Source organism: Passer domesticus, chromosome 21, assembly GCF_036417665.1.
Source record: "Passer domesticus isolate bPasDom1 chromosome 21, bPasDom1.hap1, whole genome shotgun sequence".
Taxonomy (NCBI): Eukaryota; Metazoa; Chordata; class Aves; order Passeriformes; family Passeridae; genus Passer; species Passer domesticus.
Genome location: NC_087494.1, coordinates 2,881,906 through 2,900,983, shown reverse-complemented (window position 1 = coordinate 2,900,983; position 19,078 = coordinate 2,881,906). Strand labels below are relative to the sequence as shown.

At 66.8% G+C, this 19,078-nt stretch overlaps 2 protein-coding genes across 4 annotated transcripts; one reads left to right on the top strand and one right to left on the bottom strand.

The window, feature by feature from the left end:
* Positions 1-293: 293 nt before the first annotated feature.
* On the bottom strand, positions 294-3,711 carry PRSS57 (serine protease 57). Its single transcript, XM_064396042.1, has 7 exons — positions 3,250-3,711; positions 3,071-3,156; positions 2,660-2,805; positions 2,424-2,580; positions 2,113-2,257; positions 778-1,038; positions 294-695 (listed from the first exon to the last, which is right to left on the bottom strand). Exons 1-7 carry the CDS (start codon positions 3,709-3,711, stop codon positions 516-518), a joined length of 1,437 nt encoding a protein of 478 aa, XP_064252112.1. The 3' UTR covers positions 294-515.
* PALM (paralemmin) lies at positions 3,652-19,069 on the top strand. Of its 3 annotated transcripts, XM_064396153.1 has the most exons (9): positions 3,652-3,839; positions 10,904-10,952; positions 11,880-11,960; positions 12,030-12,160; positions 13,324-13,444; positions 13,581-13,602; positions 13,842-13,904; positions 15,048-15,179; positions 16,455-19,069. In XM_064396153.1, exons 1-9 carry the CDS (start codon positions 3,835-3,837, stop codon positions 17,018-17,020), a joined length of 1,170 nt encoding a protein of 389 aa, XP_064252223.1. In that variant the 5' UTR covers positions 3,652-3,834; the 3' UTR covers positions 17,021-19,069. The 3 variants fall into 3 exon arrangements, with proteins under 3 accessions (XP_064252223.1, XP_064252221.1, XP_064252222.1); XM_064396151.1 differs by lacking the exon at positions 15,048-15,179 and having other exon boundaries at positions 3,663-3,839; XM_064396152.1 differs by lacking the exons at positions 13,842-13,904; positions 15,048-15,179 and having other exon boundaries at positions 3,666-3,839.
* Positions 19,070-19,078: the final 9 nt, after the last annotated feature.

Below are 19,078 nucleotides of genomic sequence, written 5' to 3'. Positions count from 1 at the left end.
CCGGGGGGTGTCTGTGGTTCCCCCTCTTTGGGGGGTGCGGTGCGGGACGGGATGGAACAGGATGAGGCGGGACGGGATGAGACGGGCTGGGACGGGACGGGGAGCCGCGCCCCGGCGGGAAGGCAGCTGGGGATGCTGCTGGGGTGGCAGCACCTGGGTGCAGATCCTGGCTCCTCTGGGGCACGGCCTGCACTCCCCTCCCTCCTGCACCCCCTGCTCCAGCCACACGTGCCCAGGGGGAGCAAAACACAGGGGGAGCAGTGGGATGGGGACTGAGGGTTTATTGAGGAAGGTAAATGGTGTCACAGCAGGAGGATGTATGGGGGGCTTCTGGTGTAGCCTAGGGGTACATAACACCCCTTGCCAATGGGCAGAGGGGGGCTCCTGCCCTGACCTGGGTCAAGGAGCCCTGAGCATCAGCTCCCAGCCCCTCCAGAGCTGGAGGATGTGGAAGTTGTGGCCCTGTTTTCCCCTCCCATGAGACATCTCAGACCCTCTCCCCACTCCCAGCCACCCTAGGGCTTCAGCCCCCCCTCCCGAGGGCGGAACCTTCGCACAACGCGGTGCACCCAGTCAATGTAGTTGGAGATCTTGGTGTAGATATCGGGGAAGCGGCGGTCCCCACATCTCTCCCCAGAGAAGGAGACGATGCCATGAACCTTGTCCTTGAAGACCAGGGGTCCCCCGGAGTCACCCTGCAGAATGAGGGGGTGGGAGGGAGACCTGAGGGTCCCCCCGAGGGGGACAGCGAGGGGCGGGGGGCGGCGCTGCACTCACGGTACAGACTCCCCGCAGCGTGGTGTCGCGGCTGGCCCCGCACAGCATGTTGGCCGAGACCTTGCCCCTCCACAGCGTCCGGCACAGGCTCCTCTTGACGATGGTGGTGTTGGTCTCCATCAGCTCCGTGGGCTGGTCTCCGAAGTTGGAGGTGTCCCCCCAGCCCATCACGGAGCAGACCGTGCCGGGTTTCAGGTCGATGCGCGGGGAGGGCAGGCGGATCCTCTTCACGTACTTGTTCAGCGTGGCCGAGCTGTTCAGCTGGGGGCAGCGAGGCCGTGGGTGGCTTTGCTGCTGGGGCAGAGCCCCCCAGCTGCTCCTGCCTGGTTCTCCCCCCCACCACGGCTCACGGCTCCTGCCGACCCCCCCAGCCCTGCCCTTCCCTCTGGAGAGGCTGGGCCCCTCCCTGGCAGCCCCTCTGCCCTGGTCCCAGTCTGCTGTAGAGGCTTGGCTGCCCGGGAGCCGCTGACCCGGGCAGAGTCGGTGTGTCCTCGGTGCCTCCATCACACCCCATGGCGCGGTCCTGCTTCTCCGGAGAAGCACTGACATCTAGTGTCGGCTCGGCCCCTCGTGGGGCACCCACCCCCTCCCAGTGCCCTGGGCACCCCACCTCCTCCCGGTGCCCTGGGGCTGTGGGGCACCCAACCTCCCTCCAGAGCCCTGGGGTCGTGTGGCACCCAGCCTCCCTCCCGGTGCTCCGGGGCCGTGGGGCACCCAACCTCCCTCCAAGAGCCCCGCGGCTTTGGACATCCAACCTCCCTCCAGAACCCTGATGTCGTGGGGCAACCCAGCTCTCTCCCAGTGTCCTGGGGCCATGGACACCCAAACTCCTCCTGGTGCCCTGGGGCTGTGGGCCAACCTCTCTCCAGAGCCCTGGGGTCGTGTGGCACCCAGCCTCCCTCCAGAGCCCTGGGGCTGTGGACACCAAACCTCCTTCCCAGAGCCCCAGGGCCGTGGGGCACACCAGCTCCCTCCCAGTTCCCTGGGGCCATGGACACCCCACCTCCTCCCGGTGCCCTGGACATCCAATCTCCCTCCCAGTGCCCTGGGACTGTGGGGCACCCAACCTCTCTCCAGAGCCCTAGGGTCGTGGGGCACCCCAGCTCCCTCCCAGAGCCCCGGGGTCATGGACATCCAACCTCCCTCCTGGTGCCTAGGGCTGGGGGCACCCAACCTCCCTCCTGGTGTCTGGGGCTGTGGGGCACTCAACCTCTCTCCAGAGCCCCGGGGCCATGGACACCCCAGCTCCCTCCCAGTGCTCCAGAGCCGTGGGGCACCCCAGCTCCCTCTCACGCCCCAGGGCTGCGGGTACCCCACTGCCCGGCACAGACTCACCCGGAGCAGGCGGATGTCGTTGTCCGCGGCACGGAGGTCGTAGAGCGGGTGGGCGATGGACTCGACCACGCTGAAGATCTGCTGGGACCCCTCGGGCTCCTGCAGCCGCTGGGCCCCCAGCACCACCCGCACCGAGGGGCTGCGCCTGTGGCACGGCGGGGCTCAGAGGGCACTGCTGTGGCTGGTGGCCCTCGGGGAGGGGGGGATTCAAGGGGGACTCAGGGGGGAGGTGGGCAGCTTAACCCTTGGCATATTTAGAAGGGGCCACACCGTGTCCAGGGGCACGTGTCCCACGTGGGGACAAGGCTCACCTGGGAACGAGGCAGTGGGCAGCTGTCATCACCCACTTGGGCCACACCAGGAAGCCCCCGCAGACGTGCTCCCCGTCCATCTGGATGGAGGCCATGAAGGGCCGGGAGTGGGGTGCTGCTGCCTTTCCCCCGATGATCTGGCTCCCCTGGGTGCCTGGTGGGTGCAGGTGGTGGTTGGAGCCCAGGGTTCCTATCTTCCACCCTGGGGACCTGCCCTGGCACCCCAGTTCTCTCATTACCTGCCAGAGCTGGCAGCAGGATGGAGCCTCCCAGGCCGAGGATGAAGAGCCCAGCTGTGACCATGGTGGCACAGACAGGGCCACTGCCACCACCACTGGGGCTGCTCGGGGTGGGGGTGCTTAAATCCCTCCAGGGGCTGAGCCTTGGGGTGGGGGCGGGTATTTCCCTCCTGCTTCCTCCTCCGGGTGTTGCTGCTTTGTGCAATTCGGGGAGCTCCGTGCAGCTTCTCCAGGAGTGGGAGATGAGGAGCAGAGCAGCTTCCCAGCCCTGACTCCCCTTGTGCCTGGGATGAAACCCCTCTCCGCAGGGAGGTGGCAGCAGCGGGGCCCCAGGACATCTCTCAGACCCGACAGTGTCCCCGGGACTGCTGTGGGTGACACAGGGACTGTGCTGTGCCCCCAGCTGACACCTCTTTGAGCCCCTCCAGACCCCGGTGGCTCTGGGACGATGCTGTGGGCAGAGGGGAAGTTTCCTCCCTCTGTTCTGCATCGACCTGGAACGCAAAAAGGGGTGCGGGGGGTGGGGGGATTTGTTGACCCTCACTGCAGAGGCCGGCTTGCCCTGGGGCCAGGAGCAGAGTTCTCACCCGGCAGCGGGCAGATTTCCCAACGGAGGGCGGCTTGGGGCTTCCTGCGGCAGTTTGCCCATTGCGGCCGTTGGGTTGGGAAATGGGGCAGCGGAAAGGGGCAGCAAAGAGCCGCCGGTTCCCGCAGTGGGGCGGGACGGAGCGGCTGCACTCACAGGAGGGGGTTACACACTGCCAGAGGCTGTGATCGTGGAGGGGCTCTGAATGCAGCCCCTCCAACCCGCCCCGCACCGGGCACTGCACAGCCAGGACCCGCCTGGGGACCCCCCAGCAGCTGCCACAGCCCCGGGGACCCCCGGGGCCGGGTGGGGGGTGGCGGGCCGGGACCCAGCTGGGACCCCGGGAGCGGATGCGAGCCCGGCGCGCCCCGAGGCCGGATGATGGGCGGCGGCAGTGGCGGGGCGCGCCCGGCAGACGGAGCTGTGCGGGAGGGAGGCGGGAGCACCGGCGCGGTCCCGACATCCCTGCGCATCCCGCAGCCCCGCCGGGGATGCCGCCGCCCGCCGGGCCCTGAGCGCCGGGACGCCGGCGGCCGCCGGCCCCGCTCCGCCGCTCCCCGACCCCGCCGGAGCCGCCGCCGGGACCATGGAGTGAGTACCGGAGCCGCGCCGGGACCCCGGCACCGGGCCGCGGCCCCCCCGGGCCCCGGCGGCTGAGACCGCAGTAGCGGGGAGGGGGGAGCGGGGGCCGGGGCTCGGGACCCCCGCGCCGGGGCTGCGGGAAGCTCGCTCCGCCGGCTCACGGAGCTCCTACCGGGGGCTCGTACACCCCCGATGCCGGGGCTGGCGAGTCCCAACCTGGGGTCTCGTATCCCCCTGCTCCTGGGCACTCAGCACCCCGAAACCGGAGGCTCGCGTCCCCCTGATTCCGGGGATTCAGGACTCCAGTGCTTGAGGTTTTTATCCCCCTCTGCTGAGGCTTGGGACCCCAAAACCGGGGGTGGGGCTCGCATCCCCCCCGTTCTTGTGACCCCAAAACTGGGGGCTCACATCCCGCCAGATACTGGAGCTCAGGGCCCCAATACCGGGGGCTCCCATTCCCCCGGTTCCGGGGCTCGGGACCCCGATTCCGGGGCCTCCTTCCCCCCGGTGCCGCTCAGCAGGTGCGGCCCCTCCCCGGTGCCGGGGGGCAGCAGCAGAGGCCCCGGTGCGGGCGCGGGGGTGCGGGGGGTGCGAGGGGTGTCGGGGCTGGCAGCGGTGCAGGAAGCGGGGGGTGGGGAGCGCGTTTATTTTTGTGTTTTGAACCTGTTGTTGCTGCTGCGTGCGGTGGGGTGAGTGGGTGGGAAGAGCTGCGGACCCCTCCCTGCGCTGCACCCCCGGCCCCTGCCCGGGGAAGCGGCTGTGGCCGGGGGATCCTCGCGAACCGGGGCCCGGCGGAGCGGTCTGGACAGACGGACACTCTCGGAGCCCGGCCTCGTCCTTTGTGTGCTGCGGTGGGGCCCTGGCCGGTCGCTGGGAGCTCGGAGCCGGGCGGGTGGGGGAAGGACGGAGCAGGCGGAGGCCACTAGGGGCTTGTGGCCACGGGCTGTCCTACCCGCGTGCTGGGTTTGCCCCTTTGGGGACAGCAGCAGCTGCTGCCAGGCGGGCACGGGGCTGGGGGGCTGCTCGAGGGGCTGCAAGCCAGCGCTGGCCCTGCCTCACCCAGGCCTTTCCTTCCCTCCCGTGGCTCCGGTGCCCACCATGGTGAACACCCCAGCAGCTGCCTGGGGTTGGCACCGGCTGGGGTTGGCACTGGTTCCTGCAGGCAGCTCGGGCTCAGCCACCCTCTGCTCCCGGTGGGCTCCTCACCCTGCGGGGATCCACTCGCCAGCGGCTGCTGATGCCAGGGGTGCTCAACAGGTCCCTCTCAGCACTGCCTGGCTCCCACCTGGGAGCCCCCCGAGGCCGTGGGGCACTGGTGAGGGGCGGGCTGGGGGTGTCCTGGGCTGGATTTGGGACTGGAACTGAGCAGGGGGCACCAGCGGGGATGTTGTGGGAATTGGGGTGCAGCGACTGGGGAGGCAGAGAGGCTCCCCATGCTGCTGGGGGGGCCAGAGGCAGGGCCAAGGCCCCGGGCAGGAAAGAGCCTCTTTGGGGAGGAAAACGTGTGTGATTTGCCAAAAGGCAGCGTCGAGGGGCAGGGCAGAGCCAAGGGGTGTGACGGGCCCTGGGGAGGGGGTGAGGAGCTGCCGGGCTGGGCTGGGGCTCTCCTGGGGCAGAGGTGGCTGGGGCTGGGGGAAGGTGCTGCACAGGCTGGTGCTCCTGCCCCTGGGCTCCACACCCACCCTGCTCTGGGCCAACCCTCCCAGCAAGGGCCAAAGAGCCCACGGAGGGTGCAAAGGGGTTCCCCTGCCAGCTCCAGACACTGGACCTGCCAACGACTCTGCCTTTAGACTGAAAATCTGCGAGTGACTCTGGGTGGGGGGCACAGCCACGGAGAAAAACAACAAGACCCCTCCAGCTGCTCAGCTCCAGAGCCTGGCTGAGGGGCTGGAGGATTAGGGGGGCCCCAGGGCAGCTGGGGACACGGCAAGGTGCTGCCCTGCTGTTGGCCTGGCTCTGTGGCAGCCAGCGGGTGCTGGGGCGGGCACTGCTGCCTTTGCCCTGGCTCCTGCTTTGCCTTGGCACAGGCAGTGGCTGGAGGAGGGTCCTGCCACGATCCACTGGGAGGTTTGGCAGAAACTTTCCAACTCTGCTAAAGGCTGTGCTGGTCCCACTGGAGCTGCTCTTGTGCCCTCTGCTCCCGCTGCTGTCGGTGCTGGTGAGCAGCTGGGGATCCTGCACTCACATCTGCCTGCTCTGCTGCTTTGTCTCACTTGCTGCTCTCCCCTTGGCTTTGAGGGTCTCCTTGGAGTGAGGGTCTCCTGGTCCTGCCTTCCCTGACTGGAAGGTGGCAGTTGCAGGGGAAAAAGGGAGATTTCTGCCTGAGAAACAACCCATGAGTCCTGTGTGAAGGGAAGCCCTTGCTCTCTGCTGGCATCCAGGGAGAAGTAAAACCCAGGCCAGACCCTGCTGCCTTGTGGCCAGCAAGGAGCCAGAAGGGGTCAGCTCTGTCCTGTCCCTGTCTCAGCACTGTCACCCTCCCCAGCTGCCCCAGAGGAGGCCAGAAACCCCACAAAGGCACCCCCACAACAGCACCCCACATCAGAACCCCACATCAGAACCCCACAGCAGCACCCAGCCCTGCCTGGGGCTGGCAGACCATGGGGCTCAGAGCTCAGCTGCATAATGGGGCCTCTGGGCTGGACCTGCCTTGCTGGGAGGAACTGGGAGGAACTGGAGCAGGTTTCCTGGGAAGCTGCTGGTGCTGGTGTTGCTGCTTCCTGGCCAGAACCAGCCCCTTTCCCCTGGGGTGGGGGTCCATGTGGCTGCAGCTGAGCTGGGAGCTGGGCTGGGGCTCCAGCAGTGGAGGTGGCCCAGGAAAGCCGAGGAGGGGCCGTGCCCTGGGACAGGGCTGGGGCTGGAGGCACAGCCCAGATTCCTGAGTCTCTGCCGTGCATCCAGAGACAGGCAGCCCGCAGGTCCCAGACAGGAGCCGCTGTCAGGGCTGAGGAAGAGCCCGGAGGAGGGAGAGGAGCCGGGCGGATCCTGCCCCAGACAGGTGTTTCCTGCCAGAGCGTGGCTGGACGAGGGCTGGGCCCAGCCCCTGGGCTTGGCAGCGAGGTCTGAGCTCCCCGTGGGGTGTCAGGGCTCCCAGGGGTGTCTGTGCCTGGATCCACGTTCCTGCTGGCTCCTTGGAACATCATGAGTGTCTGTGTTCAGGAACAGGAGCCCAGTGATGGCTGGTGGCAGGAGACAGGTGCCATAACCTGGCCAGTGCCAGGGGGTGCCACATCCATCCTGGCCAGTGCCAGGAGGTGCCACATCCATCCTGGCCAGTGCCAGGCCTGCCTGTCCTGGCCCGCCAGTGCTCCTGGGGGTGGGGAGAGTCTGGCTCCACTCTCATTCATGAATCGTGGGGGGAGTTTCCTGGTGGAGCCTTGCTCCTCTAACTGGAAGGGAGCTGGAAACCCAAGTGTTTGGAGGGCACTTGAACCATTGTTTGAAAGATCTGTAATTTTCCAATCAAACTCCCTCCCCAAGCCTCCGTTCATCAAATATTCATGGGATCCATTTTCTCCTGGCACTCCCAGCCCACGTCTCAGCCCGAAGAATCAATCAGGCAGCTCCGCTTGCTCTAATGCATCTGCGTTTTCGGGAGCCTGGGGCTGCCATCTCCTCCCCCCGCCTCCCCCTGTCCCTGTCCCTGTCCCCTCCCCGGGCAGCGGGGAAGGAGTGATGGGCACTGGGGTGATGCAGAGCAGCAGGAGGAGGCAGGCAGGGCAGGAGCAGCCCCCCTGCAGCAGGACATGAGCAGGGTCCCGGCCCCGTGCTGGCCACGCTGCTCTTTGGCCGCCTGCATTTCTGTCCATCCCTGCCCGAGCCGCTGCTGCTGATGCATTTGCCTTCATGGTCGATGCACGGCGGCCCCGGGGCGGCTGCAGCCCCCTCCCCTCCCTCCCTTCCCCTCCCTCCCCTCCCCTCCCGCGCCTGCCATCGGGGGCGTTCGATCCCGGCCCCGCTGTTAATGGCTTTGTGACAGAGCTTTGCAGCCTCCCCACACTCCGGGCCCGGCTCCTGGCGTGGAATGGAGCTGGAAATCAGCTGGAAATCAGCGCTGATCCCTGGATTGCTGCCCTTACCACACACCCTGGCCATGCACCCATGCAGGGCGCTCTCCTGAGCTCCCCCAGCTCGGAGCTGAGTGCGTGGGGAGGGAGGGGAGGTCAGGGGAGCAGAGGAGCGGCTTGAAACGGCTCTTCACACATTTGGATGAGCTAATGGGAAAAAACGGAGGAAGGCAAATAAACATTATTGTTTCATGTCAGGCGGGAGGAGACAAAAGGTCACGGGCTTCCCTTGTGATGGTGGGAAACGGCAGCATCAGCAGGGCTGGAAAGAGCTGGAGAGCCCAGGGAGAGCAGGGGCTCGTGGGCCGGCGTGTGCGTGCTCACATGTGTGCGTGCTCACACGCGTGTGTGGGGCCAGCCTCGGGCCTGGGGATGGCTGCTGGGGGCTGCCAGGGCATCACCCCCCGTGTCCCTGCTCCTTGTCTGGGCTGGTGGCTCCTGAGGAGCTCGGTGGCCCAGGGATCACCTTCCCACCCTTGCTGGCAGCCAGGATGGGTCAGGAGCACCAGAACCCCTAAGGAGGCTGTGGTGATGCCACAGCTCTGCCCTGCCAGTGCTGCCGGGGTGCCAGGCCTGGGGAGGGCATCCCGGCCCTGGGGGGCCCTGTGGTCCCTCTGCCATCCCCCCCACATCCCCTGGAGCATCCCCCCACCTCCCCCTGGCACTCTCCCGTTGCCATAGCGCCGTTGCCATGGCACTGTTGCCAGGGAACCATTGCCAGGGAACCGCCTCCATCAGCCACAAGGGCCGGCGGCAGCGGGGCCCCGTCACAGCGACCCCACAGACGGGTCAGGGCAGGCAGGAATGGGATTTTGGGGAGCCTGGGACCCCCTCTGTCCACCTCAGCGCCTCATCCCAGCAGGCAGGGGCTGGGGGAGCCGGGGTGGTCCCTGCTCAGCCCCCTCGATGGATCAGAGCCCCCAGGGCAGGGTCAGGTTGCATCGAGGGGCATCCAGCCTGTCCCGCATCCCTCCCCGGGCCAGGAGGATTCCTGGCGTCTGACCTGGGAATGTGGAGACTCGAGCAAATAATGGAAAATAAAGAGGATGGAGGAGGGAGGAAAAGCAGAACAGAATGTTTCAGGAATGCTGTAAAAGTTTGGATCCGTGGAGCAGGGCAAGATCCAGGAGAGAAACAGTGCAACACCCTGGGAGTGTGGGGTGCCAAGGGCTGGGCTGAGGGGTCCCGTGGCCCCAGGGCAGGAGGGAGCCCGTGCTGGTGGGCAGCCTGGGCGTGTGGGGCTGGTGAGGGACACACGGGACACGGGGGACACAGGGGACACACGGGACACGGGGGACACGGGGGGGTGAGAGCGGTGCCTGCGCCTGCGCCGGTGGAACAGCCACAGCACGAAAATAACACCACAAAAGCGACACCTTCCCCGCTTGTTTTCCTGGCCTGGATTTTGCGCATCGCAGGGATCCCCGGGGTGTGGGGTGAGGGGAGGACGGCGGCTCTGAGCTAATTGCTGACTTGAGGAGGGAGCAGGCGGAGGCAGGGGCTGCTCTCAGCCTGCAGAGCCCGTCTGAGTCGTGGGGAGCCCGTGTGAGGGCACATCCACGGCTGGCACGTGGGATCAGAGCCCGGGGTGCCACGCGTGGGGCTCAGCACCCCGAGCCCGCCCTGCGTGTAAAACCACCTCCGGCAAACCCCCTCCCTGGGAGCCCAGCTCTGTCCCTTGCTCCGGGAAGCAGAGATGATCCATGGCCTGGCAATACCTCAGTGCCTCCCACCCTAATTACCGCCACAGCTCAGCACTTCATTAGCACCGCCTGGCCAGCAGCCAGCGGCTCCGGTGGCTCCGGAGCATCCCGGGCCCGCAGCCGGTGTCCCCGGGGCTGCGCTGGCCCGGGTCACCTCACCCTGGGGACACGGGCAGGGGGGACGTGCAGGTGGCGGCGGGGTTGGGGGTAACCCCTGCGGAGCACCGGGGCAGCTGTGCCAGGCCAGAGGGGCGGGTGCCCGTGGATGGCACGGGGAGCAGAGCCTGCTGCGGTGTGTGTCGGACTGTGTCCGTGTGTCTGTCTGTGCACACGAGTGTGTCGGTGCACACGAGTGTGTCGGTGTGTCTGTCTGTGCACACGAGTGTGTCTGTGCACATGAGTGTGTCGGGGTGTCTGTGCACACCAATGTGTCAGTGTGTCTGTCTGTTCACATGAGTGTGTCAGTCTGTGCACAGGAGTGTGTCTGTGTGTCTGCACATGTATGTGTCGGTGTGTCTGTGCACATGTGTGTGTCTCTGTGCACATGAGTGTGTCAGTCTGTCTGTGACATGAGTGTGTCTGTGTGTCTGTCTGTGCACACGAGTATGTCAGTATGTGTGTCTGTGCACATGAGTGTGTCAGTCTGTCTGTGACATGAGTGTGTCTGTGTGTCTGTCTGTGCACACGAGTGTGTCAGTGTGTGTGTCTGTGCACACGAGTGTGTTGATGTGTCTGTGTGCACATGAGTGTGTCTGTGTGTCTGTCTGTGCATGTGTCTGTGCACTTGTGTGTGTGTCTGTCTGTGCACACGAGTGTGTCAGTGTCTGTCTGTGCACATGTGTGTGTCTGTGTGTCTGTGCACATGTGTGTGTCTGTGTGTCTGTCTGCACACGAGTGTCTCTGTGCCTGTGAGCACAGCCCGGAAAGGTCACAGTCGGGGGAAGGCGTCAGCAGCCAAGAAGGGCTGGGGATGGAAAGCCTGAGCCAGACTGAGCTGGCAGCCAGACGCGTCCTGCTCCAGCCCCGCCGTGCTCAGGGTTTCCATCTGCGCCACGGCAGGATGGCTCTGCACGACATGAGTGCTCCGGGGGCCGGGCAAGGCGCCTGGCCCGGGGGTTTGGGCAGGATGGGGCCAGGAGGTGCCCGGAGGAGCAGCGAGGGGTGCTGGGCTGCAGGGCAGCGAGGAGGAGGAGGCAGCTGGTGAAGGGAAGGGCTCAGCCTTTGTCCGTGCAGCACAGCGTGTGGTTTGCTGGGTGACCTGCCCCTGGTGTCGCCCCTCACAGCTGCTCTCTGCTCTCTGCAGGGTCGTGGAGGCCAGCACCCTTCAGCAGGAGAGGCTGCAGGCCATCGCGGTGAGTCCCTGCCCAGGCCACTGTCCCCACGTCCCCAGGGCGTCACCTGCAGCTCACAACCGGGCCAGGCACCGGTGGGGAGGAGGCTGCAGGGGCAGGAGAGCTGGGACAGGTGCTCAGCCACAGACTGGGGGTCTCCAGCAGCTGAACGAGGACTCAGAATGGCCCAGGCCCCCTGTGGGGGCTCTTCTTGGGGTGCCGTGGCTTGGCTGCACGGTTGAAACAGGGACAGAGCAAGCAACAGGCAGCTGGGAGGTTTAATTAACGAAGCAGCGCCTTGACGAGCCCCAAGTGAGGGAAATGAGTGATGATTCCCTCCCCCTCCTTCCCCAGGAAGGGCTGAGGATGGTGCTCTCCAGCCATGCCCGGCATGGGCACCAGTAATTATATTAATTAGGGAGCAGTTGGGGGCCCTGCTGAGCGACCCCTCCCAGCTCAGAGCAGGGCACGGGGCTGGTTGAACCCACTGCTGCCCCAGTGGTGCCCAGCCCAGCCGGCAGGCAGCCCATCTCTGCCACACAAAGGGCAAATTGTTCTGGAGCAGAGGAGAAAGCGCCGGGTGACGCGCCCGGGCTGGGTCTGACTCTGCTGAAATGATCTGGAGCAGCCCCAGCACGGGTGGCAGGGAGGGGGGCACGAGGTAGAGGCCACGGGGGCTGGCAGCTCACTGAGTGGGGCCGGCCGAGGGGAAGGTGACATTTTGAGATGGTGAACAGAGCCCAGGCCCTGCCCCAGTTCCCCTGCTCCATCAATGCCTCGGTTAGTCCCAGGGAGAGCAGGGATCTGACACCAGCCTTGCTCTGGGGTGCTCCCGAGGCTGGGAACGCCATTCCCCGGGGGCAGCCCCTTGGCCCCGCTGCCCCCTGCCCGGCCATGCCCGGGGCTCACCCTCTCCCCTCCCCGGCCCCGCCGCTCCCGCCCCTCCAGGAGAAGCGCAAGCGTCAGACGGAGATCGAGAACAAAAGGCGGCAGCTCGAGGATGACAGGCGGCAGCTGCAGCATCTCAAGGTGAGGATCCCCCCCCGGGAGCCTCCCCGGCTGGGGAGGGCAGGACCGTGACCCCCTTCTGCTCCCCAGTCCAAGGCTCTGCGGGAGAGATGGCTCCTGGAGGGGGCCCCAGCTTCTGCCTCCGAGGAGGAAGAGGCCATGAAGAAGCAGATGCAGGAGGATGAGGTGAAGACCAAGGAGCTGGAGGAGACCATCCAGAGGTAACAGGGCCGCTGTGGGGCTGGATGTTGGGGTGCAGAGAGAGGGCACCCAAGTCCCTCCAGGCAGCCCTGGGCAGGTGGGTGCTGAGATTCAGGTGGATCCCATGTGCTGGGCATGAGGCAGGGCACGCTGAGCTTGGAGCTGCTGGGAGAGGAGATTCCACCACGGAGCTGCTGGGGCTCAACCTGGAGCCTGAACCCTGGCTGGGGTCTTGCCAGCTTTTCTCCAGGGGCTGCAGCCCGCCCCAGAGCCTGCAACCCGCCCCAGAGCCTGGCCAGCCCAACCCAGAGCCTGGCCAGCCCAACCCAGAGCCTGCATAGCCCAACCCAGAGCGTGCCCAGCCCTGCAGCCCCTCTGGGCACGGCCATCCCCAGCTGTGCTCTGCCCTGGGTGCCAGTGGGAGCCACAGGCTGGGCAGCTTCGGGCTGCGATGCCCGGGGGGCTGCTGGGTGCCCACCCCCTCGATGGCACGGTGCTGGCTCCCACAGATCTCTCTCCTCATCGTGGTGTTCCAGCCTTTGGGAAGGGCCGGGAGGCTGAGAAGGGAGGGGGCTCAGCCCCTGCCCGCCCCCCTGTCCCTGGGCAGCCCCGGCTGGGCTCGGAGGTGTCCCGGCAGCGCCGCAGGAATGCAATCGGTCACGGTGGTGCCGCTAATTCCCGAGCATCGCTGCGGAGGGGGGTCAGGCACGAAGGGGCCTTTGTGTCCGGCTAATGGGGCGGTGCATTCCTCGCCCGGCCGTGAGAGGAGCCCGGGGCAGCTCTGCCGGGGCAGGAATCCATGGGGGCTCCCCGGAGCTCTGCTACATCCCAGCGGGGCTGTGCTGCCAGGCTGAGAACTGGAGTTGCCCTCGTGGAAGCTCAGCCAGGTTTTGAGGGACGCGTGCAGGAGCAGAATGATGATGGAGCAGCGTTGCTGTGGCCACCAAGTGAGGGACCCCCAGTGTGCAGGGGTCACTCCCCCTGCTATGGGAGTCTCTGCCATCCATTGGTGCTGAACCCATCGGCTTCTCCTCTGCCAGGAGACAGTGGCACCATGGCAGAGTCTGTGTGTCCCTGCACCTCGTGAGCCCGGGGGACAATCTGTGTGTCCCCTCTCCCCCGTGGCTGCCTGCACCACACTTACCTGTCCCACACTCCCTCTCAGCCCTGACTCTCCCTGCAGGCTGGAGAAGGAGCTGGAGATGCTGGAGAACAGCAGCTCAGTGGCTTCCACCAAGGAGAACCTGGCAGAGGCAGCGGGCAAGGAGGAGAAGAAGGCTGAGGCTGTCCCCAACGCGCAGAAGGTGGGCACGGGCAGGGCTGCCAGCAGTGGGGTGGGGGCTCTGGTGGGGCTGGCTGGGTGTGTGGGGGGTGGGTGTGCAGGCAGGGGGCTGTGGCAGGTCCTGGAAGCTCCTATAACCTCTCCCTTCTGTTTTGCAGAGTCCCCTGGGCACAGTTAAGGGTAGGTGAATCCTGACCCCCCTCGGGCCGTGTTTCAGCACCAAGCACTCCCTCCTGCTGCCCTGCGGCCAGATGTGTGGGGAGAGCCACACAAGAGCCCTGTCCCCATGTCCCCTGGGTGGTGCCCTGGGTGGGGGAGCCCTCCCAGGTGCCAGCCATGGGGGGACACACTGCCCTCCCTGGGGCCTGACCCGTGGGCACACCCGGCCTCAGGTGCTCGTCTCTCCTCTCCATCTCCAGCCGACAAGAGGGTCTCCAGCAGCCCCATGAAGGCAGTGGAAGGCAGTGAGATGATGAAGGCGGGTAGGTGCCCGCTGTGCCCTGGCAGGAGTGCTCCTTGCAGCTGCTTCCCCTCCCCGCCGCGCCGCTCGATGCCTCCCCAAGCCCAGGGCAGAGAACATCCCTCACTGCAGCCACGGGGTTTGGGTTTGCTTTCACCCCACGGCTGGTTTGTGGCTCAGGGCCCTTCTGCCTCAGCCCTGTTCCGTGTTTCATCCTTCCTGCTCTGTTTGCAGCTTCTCAGTGCAGGGGTGAGGCAGCAGAGTGCCAGGGGGCTGCGGGGCTGAGCTGGGGGCTGCAGCCAGCTCTGCTGCTCGAGGGGTTTGCTCTGCTTTGGGGCAGTGGCTCAGACCAGACCACAGCACCAGCATGGGGCAGAGCCCATTTTGGGATCCTCGGAGCTAAGCACCACGCACAGGGCTGAGGGGACCCCGCTGCTGGCAGGGGCTGGCCAGCAGTGGAAGGAGAGATGCCAAGAATCGCCCATCCCATGGGGGCAGAGGGGCTGTCCCAGCAGCAGCAAGTCAGTGGGGTTTGCACCTGCTGGAGCATGACCCTAGCTCCAGCCCGGGCCCCACGGGCAGCACTGCTCACTGCCTGGACAGACGGACACGGCTCGGCCCGAGAACCACGGCGGCCGTGGAGGTAAGGGGATGCCAGCAGCACCAGGATGGACACGGGTCCCAGGAGGAGGGAAGTGCCAGGGATGTCACACCCGCCTGTGCCATTCACCGCTCCTCGCTGCCGCCTTGCTAACACCGCTGAGCATCGCTGAGCCCTGCTGGGCCCTGCTGAACCCTGCTGGGCATCTCTGAGCCCTGCTGGGCACCACTGGGCACCACTGAGCCCTGCTGGGCACTGCTGAGCCTTGCTGAGCATTATTTGGCCCTGCTGAGCATCGCTGAGCCCTGCTGGGCCCTGCTGAGCCCTGCTGAGCACCACTGAGCCCTGCTGAGCACCACTGAGCCCTGCTGGGCACCACTGGGCACCGCTGAGCCCTGCTGAGCATCTCTGAGCCCTGCTGAGCACCACTGAGCCCTGCTGAGCATCTCTGAGCCCTGCTGAGCTCCACAGCGCTGCCGCCACGCGCCGTCCCGCCGCCATCCTGAGCCAGGGCCAGGGAGGGCCAGGGCCGCTGTAACTCGCGCTGTCCTCTTTGTGTCCCAGCCATGTACTCGGTGGAGATCACAGTGGAGAAGGACAGAGTGACTGGGGAGACCAAGGTCCTGTCCAGCACCACCATGCTCCCCCAGAACCACTGCCTGCAGGGGGTCAAAGTGTACGAGGATGAGCTGAAAGGTACGGGCCAGCCCGCGGCGGTGGCAGGGGACGAGGGAGCGGCCACCTGAGCGTGCCAGCGGGCACCCAGCAGGGTGAGGAAGTGCGGGGGCTGCTCCTGACAGCTTTGCCAGCTCTGTGAGGGCAGTCCCTCACCAGCCCCAGTCCAGTGGACCGCAGGATCGCCATGGCAGCATAGCGTGGATGGTCCAGATGGGCCAGAACTGGTTTGCACATCGTGAGCCTGCACTGCTGGAGAGCAGAGAAGAGGATATGTGGTGTCCAAGACTCAGGAGCCTGTTCCATGGGCAGGGAATGTGCACTAGCACCATGTTGGCCTGTCCCACAGGCTGGCAGCAGGGAGCAGCATGGCTGATTGGTATGGTAGAAGTGCAGCACCAGGGACTGGTCCCTGTCTGCAGCTCCTGCTTCTGGGAGCATCTGGGAACCTGCTCCAGAGAGCCTCGGGAAACCCAAGGAACCATCGTGGTGGCAAGGACCAGCCATGGAAGTGGAGCATCCTGCTGGAAACTGGTGGCTGAGTGGAGCAACCCTCTTCAAGGAAAACACAGCGCTCCCCTTCACCCCCTCGGTGTGGCCAGGGCCGTGCTGGCCCTGCCAGGCTGGGCACTGCCCCTCACCCAGTGCTGCCCACTGAGGCAGCTGCTCTGACCATCAGGTCATGCCCCAGGCCAAGAGGAAAACACAACGAGCCCTTGGTCACTCTGGCCAGGACACACATCCACACATCTCTGCCTGCAGAGCCACGAGCAGCCGGGCTGGGAGAGCCCCAAATCCTCCGATCACGGGGCCACCACGTGCCCTGCTCCTGCTGGACGTGGTGGGAACACTGGGGCAGCAACTGCCCAGCATCGCTGGGGTCTCAGAGTGGCAGTGGTGACCTGCTGCTAAGTGTCACGCCAGGGCTGGCAGCCAGCAGACACCGTCCTGCCACGGGCAGCTTGGCCAGCTTGGCTTGGCCTGGCAAACAGCCGTGGCTCCCGCAGGGCTCACAGCCCGAGGCTCTGGGAACAACTCCTTCCTCTGGGCTTTTATTTCGGTGTCCCTGGCTGGAGCCAGGTGATGAGACAGGGTCTGGCAGCAGCTCCGCTGAGGGGAGGCTTGGGATGCTGTGGGAGGCCCAGCCTCAGTGGCAGGACCTTTGAGAGGGGAAGGGGCCGCTCTGTGCCCACACAGGAGCCGGGGCTGAGTGGGACGTGCCAGCAGGAGCTTTGCCAGGTCATGTCGTGCCCCCGTGCCGAGCCCCTCTCACCCTCCCTCCTCTTGTCCCCGCAGTGGTGCACGCGGTGAGCGCCGAGGATGGGGCCCTGCAGAACGGGGCCCACCCCCTGAGCTCCTCCGAGGTCGACGAGCTCCTGCACAAGGCGGACGAGGCCACCCTGAGCGAGGCTGCGGGGCGCCAGACCCCAGCCAAGGCTGGCATGGGGGGCGGCAGCGCCCCGGGCAGCCAGAAGCCGACGCCGCGGCGGGAGATCACGGGGCTGCAAGCAACGGTGCCAGCGGGCGAGGGGACAGAGCCCGGCCAGGAGCAACCCGTCACCATGATCTTCATGGGCTACCAGAACGTGGAGGATGAGAACGAGACCAAGAAGGTGCTGGGGCTGGAGGGCACCATCAAGGCGGAGCTGGTGGTGATCGAGGACGCCGAGGGCAAGCCGGAGCCGGCACACAAGGACCACACGCCGCCCAACGGCACCGCCCTGGAGCCGGCGGCCGCCCAGCCGCTGGGCGAGGAGGGCGCGGGCGGGCAGAAGCCGGGTGCCAACGCCACAGATGCCAAGGAGGCCGAGCAGGAGACAGACGCGAAGAAGCAGCGCTGCAAGTGCTGCACGGTGATGTGAGCCCCCGCCGAGCCCCCTCCGCCCCGGCCCCCCCACACGGGGTTCCCCCCACCCCACACCGGACGCAGCCCCTCTCTCTGCAGAACCGGGGAGATCCGACGTGGTGCCAAGCGGGCGGCGGCGAGCCCCCTCTGCCCGATGGCAGCCCCGTGCCGCCCCCCACCAGCGCTGCCTGTGGTATTTATTAGTGACCCCCCTCGCCCCACGGTGCGCCCACCCCACCGCAGCCCCGCCTCGCCCCTCCCGGCACCGGGGCCTGTCCCTCTGTCACCGACACCGTGCCACCCGCCGGGCGGGGGGTCGGAGGACGGCGCCGTGTCCGTGGATGACTCCCCAGGAGCTGCCACCAGCAGGTGGGCATCGGAGCCAGCCCTGTGCCAGCCCCCCCTCTGTGCCTCCATCACCCGCTGCGCCAGCGGGGAAAGGCCTGGCTCTGCTGGCCGCTGGCTGCCCGTGGGCATCTCCGCTCCATCTCCTCGTCCCTGCGGTGCCCGAGCCCTGGAGGGCATGGAGGGCAGCGTCCATCCCTCCCTGTACTGGGCTGTGGTCATGCCAGGGCTCCCGCGGGGTCAGCCCAGGCTGTCCCCGGCCTGCTCTGCTCCCCCCGGGCTCAGCTCGCTCTGGTGCTGGCAGTGACAGCCATCCTCTGTCCCTGGGCTCTGCCAGCTGAGGGGGCTGAACTGTGCTGTGCCCAGCGCCCGTGTCCTCCTGGGGCAGTGCCAGCGAGGGAAGGGCAGCCTGGGGGGCCCAGTGGGGCAGGAGTGGGGTGGGGGTCCTGTGTTTCCTCGTGGCCCAGCATCCTGTTCCCTTCCTGCCCCTGCTGCTCAGCAGCTTTGCAGAGCCACCTTCTGGGGTGCTGGGCTTTGGGGAGGGGGGCAGCCCAGTTCAGCCCAGTACTGGCACTGGGAGCTGCCAGGGGTCAGGTGTCCCCGCAGAGGGCAGCCTCCCTGCTGCCCCACCCTGCACCCCAGCCCTTCAGTGGGGATTTCACCACCAGCACCAGCGTTTTCTCCCCACTGAGACCAGCTGGGGCAGGCGGGGGGGCCCCCGTGGTTTTTGGTGCCCACATCAGCTGCCCATGAGCTGCAGCAGCCGGGCTGGCAGTGCCCAGATGCTTGCCCAGGAGCTTTGGGCAGGGTGCAGCCACTGGTGAGGGATCCTTGCTCAAGTGTGAGAGGGTTCCTTCTGCCGTGAGGCTGGGCGAGTCCCCAGGATCCCCCAAAACGTGTGGAGCAGCATCCAAGGTGCCCAGCACACCGGTGGCTGAGCAGCCAGGGACGGGGCTCAGCTCCCCCAAGGATGGGCCTTCCTTCCCCCACACTCCCCCCGTGTGACAGTGCCACCCCCTGTCCCCATGACACCCCCGTTGTCCCCCAGGTTGTCCCTCAGGCTGCAGTTTTCCCCCCAGCAGAGTCATTGCAGGGCTGAGGAGGGGAGGGCTCATGGTGCCACCGCTGTCCTGAGCCCCTGGCAGAGGCAGGGCTGGGGAAGGGGGGCTTTGGGAGGGCACTGCCAGGGGAAGGGGGGCCTCTCCTGCCCCATCCACTGCTGGGCATCGCTGGAGCCCCATTGCTGCAGAGCAGGGCACGGGCTGGGTGCCACAGGGCACTGCCCCTGTAGCCCTGGGGGGAATGTCACCTCTTGCCACCCCACTTCAGGGGCCAACACCACCCACCCGTCCCACCCTGGGCCCTGCAACCCCCCAGCCCCACGCTGGGGCTCCTCCCTCCCACCCTTGGCAGCCCCTGCCCCTCGGTTGGCTTTGACCCCCAGCCCAGCCCGGCCCCGGGGGTGGTGGGAGCAGGAGCAGCCCCGGGCCGGGGCTGGGGTGTGAGAGGAGCGGGTGGTGGGCCTGGCATCGTCCCCACCCCGCCCCACAGCCCCCCTGTCTCCCCCCAGCTCTGCTGAAGTGCACTTCCCGTGCCCCTGAGCTTTTCACTTGTGCCGAAGCCGTTTGAATTCCCTTCCCTTTCCCACCCCATCCCATCCCCCCCACCCCGTTGTTTGTAAAACACCCAAACCGAGCAAATAAAACTGTGTGAACAACCAGCCTGGAGC